We start from the raw sequence: 9,555 nt of genomic DNA, 5'->3' as shown, positions 1-9,555 counted from the left end.
AAAAAAAAAAACAACAATGATTCAATGCAAAAGATAAACCGCTTGCTAATATTATGGAAATATATCTTTACAATATTCCAAAAACATCTTAGTGATTTTATTTGTTAAAAAAATAAAAATTAAATGAGAACACGATTATTTCATAGAAAACAAAATATAAAAAAAATATGAATATTAATAAAAGATAAAAAAAAAGTTAATTATTGTTAACTTTTTAAATCATGACCTGAGGTATAAGATCGAAAACACTATATATAAAAAAATTATGAGGGTTAAAATAATAATAATAAAAAAAATAATCCAAAATAAAATAATACAATAAAAATAATGAATGTTAAAATTGCAATAAAAAATAAATCAAAAGGAAATAATAAATTTTAAATTTGGGAGTTAAATTGAAAAGAATAAAAACATTAACAAAAGAAAAAAAAATCAAAAGAATGAAAAAAAAAATACACTATAAACTTGAAAAATCGACACACACATAAAATTTATTCAATAATAATTAAAAAAAAAATCAATCCAAGGCTGCACATATGAAAAATCTTATAAAAAATCAATATTAAAAAAAAAATTAATCTATATAAAATTAAGAAAAAATCACAGATGAATCATATCTACTTCTCTAAAAATTAAATACACCCAATATCATTTAAAAATAATCACAATCTAATTTAAACATAAACCCAAAATTTATTTGAAAAAAAATACATAAATGATGTATTATTTTTTAAAAAACTAAAAATTAAAAAATAATAAAAACAAAAAAAAATCTAGCCATGCACTGCAGGGCCTAGTAAGGCAGGCCAAATGTTTGGCCCAATAAAACAATAGCCCACACTCGAGCCTTATTTTTTATATAGTTTAATGTAGCGGATGATGCTTCGTCCACCTCAAGTATATAAATGTGTCGCTTGTGTCAACAAACAATGCATTGTCTTGTCAACCTAGAATATAGTGGATGTCTTTGTGCTATGACATCTCCACTCATCTTACAATCATGTGCGTGCGCTTTTTAAGTTATCTACTTAGGTATTTTACCATATTATATGGATTTCTTTGTGCTATGACGAGCTAGTTTAGCTAGTTCGCTTTCAAGTCAACCTTAAACCATTCATAACCATCAATAGAATTGAGATTATTTGCTATTCATATAAGTGAAACTATAATATAAAAATAAAGCTATGTTTTTTTTAAATGTTAAGATATATTAAGAACAAAACACAAAAAATAAAATAAAATTAACCATGCACTATTAGACCTTTTTATGTAAATAATTAATCAAATAAAAATCACAACATTTCACTAATTTTGACAAGCTCCACAATTAATAAAAAAAAATTAATGATTAAATTTGAATGACAAAGATATAATGTGAGCAAAAATATAAGAGTATATAGTGTAAGATGAGATATTTTTTAGACACAAAAGAATATTATTAAAGATAAGTTGAATAACAAGTGTAATATCATAACCTTAAAATTCAACATAGCAAAAGGTAAAGTGATTTATTGACTTTATTGCTTGGTGGGAAGATGTTGGAAGAAACTGCTGCTGACATAGCAAAAACAGCTTACATGGCACTAACCTGTAGCATCTAGCAATGTGATGCTAACGTGGCAACATGTTCTAATATGTTGGTGCCATGCTAGTGGGGTGAGGTGTCACTGACGTGGCATTGTGGTGACCTGGTGGTGACATGGTAGTGTGGTGCCATGGCACTGGTGTGGCTATGCGAGGTTTTTTTTTTTTTTTTTTTTTTCTTTTTTCCAGATATGGGCTGTAAATAAAAAAATTATTTTTTTCAGCTATTGTTGGTGATTCCACAATTTCTAGGTTTAGAAGCCATGTTGAATTTTGAGGATTTTCACAAGCCTCAGAGATCGATTAGCTATAAAAAACAATTAAAAATCTTGCTTTGATACAAAAATTTATGTGGGACAAGAAGAGATTTGAAGATGATGTAATAAGCTAAGAAGAAAAAGGCAAAAAAAAAAAAAATGAAAAAAAAAGAAATGGGGATTGGAAAAATTTGCAACTTTGTAATTTTTATTTAATTCATTAATTATCTAATTTTTAGAAAAATATAATATAAATATTAAAACTCTAACTAGAACAAATAATTGAGGTTATGGCATACTAAATAAAATATCCAAAAAATAAATAAATTAAGCCCAATAAATAAACATAAATAAAATTTAATAGCAAAAGTGTAAGACTATCCTTCATTACCCTAAATAGGCAAATCAAAATAGGATGTAGGATTGTAACAAAATAATTTGTCAACGAATCCTTGTTATAAAATAAAATCAAGTCGTGAAAGAGTTTTCTATACAGGGCAGAAGTCCACATTGATAAAATTACTAATAAATTGAAAACATTCTTTCATTTCACACTCCACTGTGTTTCCTTTAATAGTGACTGGTCTGGAAATGCCAAAATATCTTAGATGGGGAGACATGTAAATGTTGATTCTGATTGAAGTTCAAAATTAAGGGGCTCCTTTTCTTTCCCTCATGCGGGTCTCAAGAATTTCAGTGTTTTTGATTTTACAAATTTATTGATCCCTTTTGTTTTATAATGAAGTCAGTACATTAAACTTTTGATGATATGCCTTGAAGATACTAAGATATGGACGTTTTAAATAAATCTCAGTCACTGAAATCAACACAAGCAGTGGGAGAATCGATGACAAAGGCTATGGGCAGAAAATTATGCAAGAGTTTGAGAGGCAGAACGAAAAGATAGAAATGGTGACAGAGGTGATGGGAGATGCCATTGATGACGCTTTGGAAGGGGATGAGGAAGAAGAGGAAACTGAAGAACTAGTGAACCAAGTCCTTGATGAGATTGGAATTGATGTTAATCAGGAGATAACTTTGTCATTGCAACTTTTTCTTTTGCATGCACGTCGTCTAAGTGTTTGATATTTGGTTAATCATCCTATTTATGTCAATTATTGTTGCTTGTATTTGCAGCTTGTAAATGCACCATCATCTGCTGTTGCTGCACCAGCTGCGAAGGGTAAGGTTGCACAAGTGGAAACAACAGGGGACGAAGACAGCGGAATTGACAGTGACTTGCAGGCAAGGTTAGACAATTTGAGAAGAATCTGATCTATATCCTATAATCTTGTAATATAATGATATTAGCCTTGTTGTTCAAAGTAAGAGTTCATTGGGGCCTTGTAATGTGAAATCTATGAACATATGGCCAGGAGTTGTCTGCATTTGGTTCGTCTTCATGCGTACATATCGTATTTCGAGGGATTTTATGCATGAAGACTTGTTCCATGGAATTGCAAAGACATCGCTGCAGAGGAAGTCATGTGATTTATTCTGATGTTCTGTTGATGTTTCAGAGTCATGGAATTGATGGGTTGTTTTTCGAAGATGAAATTTATGGTTTCTTTTAGTGTTCTGCGTTTCTTAGAATTAGGAGGATGAATTGGAATAACAACAGCTTGACGTTATCTCATCAAGGATGTGGCAACAGTAGCAAGAAGGCTTATCAGGACTAGATCATTTGCCTGCATTACCTCGCAGGCTTGATTATTAATTTTTTAAATGTAAAAATTAATTTGACGTGAATTGATCATTTTAATGGATACAAAATTAATTTGAATTATTAATAAAATATATTTTGATTCAAAATAAATAATTAAGATGAGATTAACCTCAATATGAAGCTTAGAATAATCTAGTAAGAAATAAATTGCAAAAAATATAAAGCACAATCCCAATAAAATTAATGTTAAAGAATTGAATTGAAAATGAAAAAAATATATTATATAATAAATAGTATTATATAAAGGGTACATTAAAAACCCCCTCCTCCTTTAGTATTTATTTTTTGCTAATGTGTCGGAATTTGCAGTTGGGACGAATTGATAGTTTTTATTTCAAAACTGAGCAAGTTTTAGGAGAATAGGCAATTTGGAAAACTCTGGTTTTGACCACTTTTCGAAAAACTCTACCCGATTTACGAACTAATAAGTTTTTCGAAATTGTGGAAAATGGGCAATTTAGAAGATGACCAAAATTTACTTTGGGTAATTTGGGTAAAATGAAATTCAATTTATATTATTTATTTATTTATAAATTTTTAAAATTTCAGAACTAATGTGTTTGTAATTTTCTTTAAATCTAATTTTATATAGTCAAAACTTTCCTACGAAGCAATTTTATCCAGTTAATTGTAATTTTTAAAGGAACTTTAGGTAAAAAAAAAAAAACTAGTTGAGGACCCGCACTATCTTGCAGAGGTTTTTTTGTGTGTAAAAAATGTTATTCAATTGCTTTAAACACGGTATAAAGCATGAAGAAAAATCAACTACTCGTTAATATATGATTGGATCAAATAAATTAATTTTATTTTAATTAAATAATAAAAATATATATAACAATAATAAATGAATCAATTTTAAAAAATAAAGTAATCACAATAACTTGAGAATAAATATTTAACGTAGCTCAATTCTCATTCTATTAAATATATAAAAATAGATCTAGGTAAAACAAGGACAAGAAAAATTGGCGCACTTCAAACCGGGTCAACATCACAAACTTATAACCTAGATAATATATGTTAAGCCAACCAATATTAACTTGTCAAATTTGTGGCATAGGTCATTAAATTGGGATAACTTGATAGAAAAAAATAAAAAGTCTCAAAGCTCTTTTTTTTTTAAAAAAAAAAAAAAAAACTTTGTCAAATAATGAGAGTTGAAAAGAAAAACATGTTAAAAACAAAAAAAAATATATATATAAACCTAGGTTAAATTTTCAAACATATGACTTGAGTTATTAGACTAGAAGCACCCCCATCAAGAAAAACCAAAAAAGCTCAATTCTCAATAAATCAAATATTGAAGGATAAAAGTAGAAAAAATAATTTCAATTATAGAAAGGGATACAAAAACAAAAAATAGAAATTAAAAGAATAAGGATCAAAGTGAAAATAAAAAATAATTTTTTTTTTTATAGAAAGGTGAAACTGAAAAGCAAAAAAAAAGAGACCCAAAAGAGAAAAAAAAGGATCAAAATTGAAATAAAAAATAAAAATGAATTTTCAATTGAAGGGTGAAATTGAGAAGAAAAAATAATTTAACAAAAGAATCCAAAATGAAAATAAAAATCAAAATAATGAGGACCACATTGAAAAAAAATATATCACAAATTGGGATTGGAAGATGTAATTGAAAAAACTAAAAGTTTTACAAAAGTGCCAAGAACAAAAATCAAAAATCAAAAAAATAAGAATCAAAATTAAAATCTCAAAATATCACGTGATAACTCTAAAATTTGGTATGGGTGATTTGATTTTTGAGGGGAGAATAAAGAAAAGTAAAGGAGAAGAGAAAAGGTGGTCGATGATGAACCGCACCACCTCGACCACCACGCCGTCAGATTAGAAGAGGATGTAGTGGAGCATCTAATGATGCAATGGAAAATGATTTTTGGCTGATGAGAGGCGCCGTATGCATCATCCAAAGGGTATAGCCACCTTCTTTTTGATAACATGTCTTACACGTGCTAGTCAGATTTTTAAATTACTTTTTATATTTGTTAAAATATGAAATGACCTCTTAGCCCACTTCATTACAACGAAAAAACCAGTGTAAATAGATGAAAGTGCTTATGGACGTCAGTTTTAATTTTAAAGGTATTTTGATCGTTATACTATGATTTCAAAATAAAAAAATATTTTATTACCCCGAACTATTTAATATTCACTAATGAGCCTTTTACAAAGACCAAATTACCCCTAATTGCTAGTTTAAAGATTTTTTGTGGGAAGAACATAACCATCATTACACTTTTCTAGTGAACAGTGGTCCTGAATTTAGGTGAATAGTATTTTTAAAGGGGTTTTAGCTTTTGTAAATATTAATAGGGCTACTAGGTCTAAAATTTTGGTGATTCAAATAAACTAAATTACTTAGAAATATAAATGAGGTAAAATGTAATTTGAAAAATCAAAAAAATAATTTTAGAACAAAGAATTTAATGTTGTTTAAATAATCCAAAAAATTCTCTAAAATAACATTTTTTGCCTTTTGAATTATCCAAATGCTCACCTCTTCAAATACATTAAAATGATTAAAAATACATTAAAATGATTTTGTTTTAGATTTGTTTTTTAAATTTTCAACATCAACACTTTTAAAGTTATTGAAAAAAACATTAAAAAATTTTAATTTGATGTTTTTTTAAAATAAAAAATATTTTAAAAAATAGATTGAACTGTATTATTAAACACACTATGGGAAAGAAACTCTAAAGTAAGATGTGGCAATTGAAAAAAAAGAAAGAAAAAAGAATAGTTGGTTGAAAGTTTTTATTAGTGGGCTTGTTTAGCTTAGTGTTTAATTTTCCACTTGTGAATTCTTGCTGTACACCGAGAAATTATTACTAAGTTGCTTTAAATGATAAACGAGCATCATTCTTTCTTTCTCTACTAAATAACTGGCCGACCCTACATGCGAGTTGGATTAAAAAAAACCTTGAACATAAGAAAATGTCTCTAACACAGGAATATATATATATATATATTAAACTCAACCTTTCAGGTGGTTATTTTGACATGACGCAATCAACATAGTGGGTTTAATGACAATTTAAACAGCTGGTATAAAAAATATAGTTTGATTTAAAAAATAATAATCAAGATGACACAATTTTTTTTTAAAATATTGAGATCATGACATATTAGATAGATCTGGATTAACCCACCAAACCTATTACCCGCATCATGGACTCCATAAAATTTAGTAACTTTGTTTTGTTTTTTTATGAAAGTATTTTTTATTTAATTATATAATAAAAAATGCTTAAAAAAATTAAACACCAATCCAATATTGAGATGTTTGGTTGATACAATAATAACTTTATAGAAAGTAAATCAAAACAAATTATGAATCACAATTCCTAATATATTTTTTTTTAATTGAGAGATAAAAAGATATTATTTATTCTTTATAAAATAAAATAAATATATGAGTTGATAAACTAAAAGGAGTTGTTAACACTAATTAATTATTAAAGCGATGAGTTAATCTTCATAGTAGAAAGAAAATATAGATGTACATGCAAATGTTTTACACCAACTATCATTTTTTATTTTAAATGTTTTTATTTATTTTATCTTTCCGGCTAATTGTTATTCCCAATAATAAATGATTTCTGTTTTCATAAAGACTTTATACAAATATAGCTAATTTATATAAAATATAAGAAAAAAAACAATTCAAACTAATCTTTTTGTAAATCACGCAATTAAAAAGTATAAAGAAATCAATCATTATTTAAAAAATAAAGCTAAATCAATAGAAACAATTAATGGAAAATGATGAAAAAAGTAAAGAAATAAGGAGTTAATGGGCTAGGCCTCTACACCTAATTTAAATAAATTAAAAAAGCCTAGGCACCTTTTTGTTTTTCTTTTTTTGCATCAAAGAGTGGATGATGTGATCCTTTTATATATATATATATATATTGTGTGTGTGTGTGGCAGATGATTTATCACCAATAAAGCTGCATACCTAGAATCCTACCACCGCTATGGTGGTTGACAAATTAGAAGATGAGTTTTTTGGTCTAAACATTTATTTTTCAGCTTATTTTCATATCAAAACACTCAATAAATACTGTAAAAACATCCATAAACCATTCAAAATAATCATCCAAATTGAAAAAGTCTAAACAGACCCCAATCTACTTTTTCATTGTTTATAAAAAAAAAACCCCACTGCTATTTCCATGTCTAATAGAACCTATTGACACTAAATACACCGAGTTTCGTTATTGGAAAGTGGTCATTCTTTAATTTTCTCTCTTCTTCATTTTTTTCATAATATTTTCTCTCTCATCTCTCAAACTAAAGGACTTAAATGATATGAAAATAAACTTTGGCAATTAAAATTGCAAAAACTAAAAGGATTGTAGAGTATGTAAAAGGAAAGTTGGTGGGCTAAACAAAGTTTTTCCAGTGAATTTGAGATTGACCATGTATTTTCTTTTTATTTTAAACTCCACTCCTTTTTATCGAATATTTTTTTCATTAACAAATTTTAATAGATTGGTCATTAATTTGGGCATAGAAAACTATAATTGAAAAAAATAAGGACACAAAAAAATCTAGTTGTTATGAATCGCTATAGTGTTTTACCTAAATATTTTAGTGTAATTTGTAATGTAATGGGGCTATTTTTCTTTGTGTTTTAAGAGTTTATTTTGGTATTATGTAATGAATGTTTTTTTAAAATGTTTTTTTACTCGGAAATACATTAATATAATATATATATATATAAAATAATTTTTGTTATCAGTACATAAAATGATATAAAAATATAATTTTTTTTTAATTTAAAGTAGAAAAATAAAAAAATTAAATTCTTTTAAAAATATTTTTTGAAATACAAAAGCTAAGTAGTAGAAATATAAAGTGCCAACTGTAGAGAAACTTTGTGCCAAACAAAGAACAAAATACATACAAGGTTGACCAATATGTCAATCCGGAAAAAGACAGGAACCTAAAAAACAAAAACCTCAAACAGTAGTATTGATGGTTGAACCCAGTAACCCTTCCCTAGAATTCTCCGGTGTATCGACTTCCGCCGCGGTCGTTCTTCTATTACACTCCGCAAGAGGAGGATCAACACTTGAACGACAAAGCGGGCAATTAGAGTGGGAATAAAGCCACATATCTATACAAGGAGCATGGAATGAGTGCTTACACCTTGGCAATTGCCTAACCTCTTCTCCCTCTTCAAAAGCCGATAAGCAAACAACACATTCATAGCCACTCCCCTGATCTTGGTCACCGCCTATTTTTCCCTTTTTGTACCTGAAACTAGACGGCAAGTTGCTGCTGGAGTTCTTAAAGCTCTGGCCTGCTGTTACCTCTATAAACACATTTGGTCCCTGCCCTGACCGACCTCCACGTTGAGCGCACCACTTGATGATTATAAGGTTGTAAACAGCTAGCACTATAGCAGCTGTGCCAACAACTACAAGGTCGTAATATAACATTGGCAGATTGGATTTGTGTGGAGGAGGAGGAGGAGGAGGAGGAGGAGACTCAAATAAATGGCTTGTTATATTATCTACAATATTTCTTGAGAATGGAGTTTTGGGATATTTAGATAGCAGTTCAGCAATACAAGAATGTAGGGATGTCCCAATCCAATTTTCCATCCTTGCCTATATTAGTATAATATCATGTAGTTAATCTAAAAGGCTTGGTTGTAATTAATGCAGTCATAGAAGGAAAAAAAATGGTTATAAGAATCTATGGGCCAATGAATGAAAGAAGACAAAGGAATGTACAGTCATTGTTTTGGCTCTCTGTTCATTATATTTGGACAACAAGATAAACTGATTCCTAATCCTAATCCAAGCCTTAGAATAAAGTAATATTTAAGTAACATTTGCATATTATAGTACTCGAGAGAACACAGTCCGTATGTCCCCTAAGAAGACAACGCTTCTTCTTTAACTAGTGAAAGAAAAGAAAAGAAAAAAAAAATTCTTCTTCTTCTTCTTTTTAAAAAAA

The 9,555-nt window shown here is 28.2% G+C and overlaps 1 protein-coding gene across 1 annotated transcript; it reads right to left on the bottom strand.

The window, feature by feature from the left end:
- Nucleotides 1–8,549: 8,549 nt before the first annotated feature.
- Nucleotides 8,550–9,032, bottom strand: LOC118048262 (RING-H2 finger protein ATL52). The gene has a single exon (XM_035057874.1). The coding sequence runs from the start codon at nucleotides 9,030–9,032 to the stop codon at nucleotides 8,550–8,552; it is 483 nt and encodes a 160-aa protein (XP_034913765.1).
- Between the last annotated feature and the right edge of the window lie 523 nt (nucleotides 9,033–9,555).

The sequence above is a fragment of the Populus alba genome, chromosome 6 (assembly GCF_005239225.2).
Source record: "Populus alba chromosome 6, ASM523922v2, whole genome shotgun sequence".
Taxonomy (NCBI): domain Eukaryota; kingdom Viridiplantae; phylum Streptophyta; class Magnoliopsida; order Malpighiales; family Salicaceae; genus Populus; species Populus alba.
The sequence above is the reverse complement of the archived record's forward strand: the minus strand, read 5'-3'. Positions and strand labels throughout refer to the sequence as shown.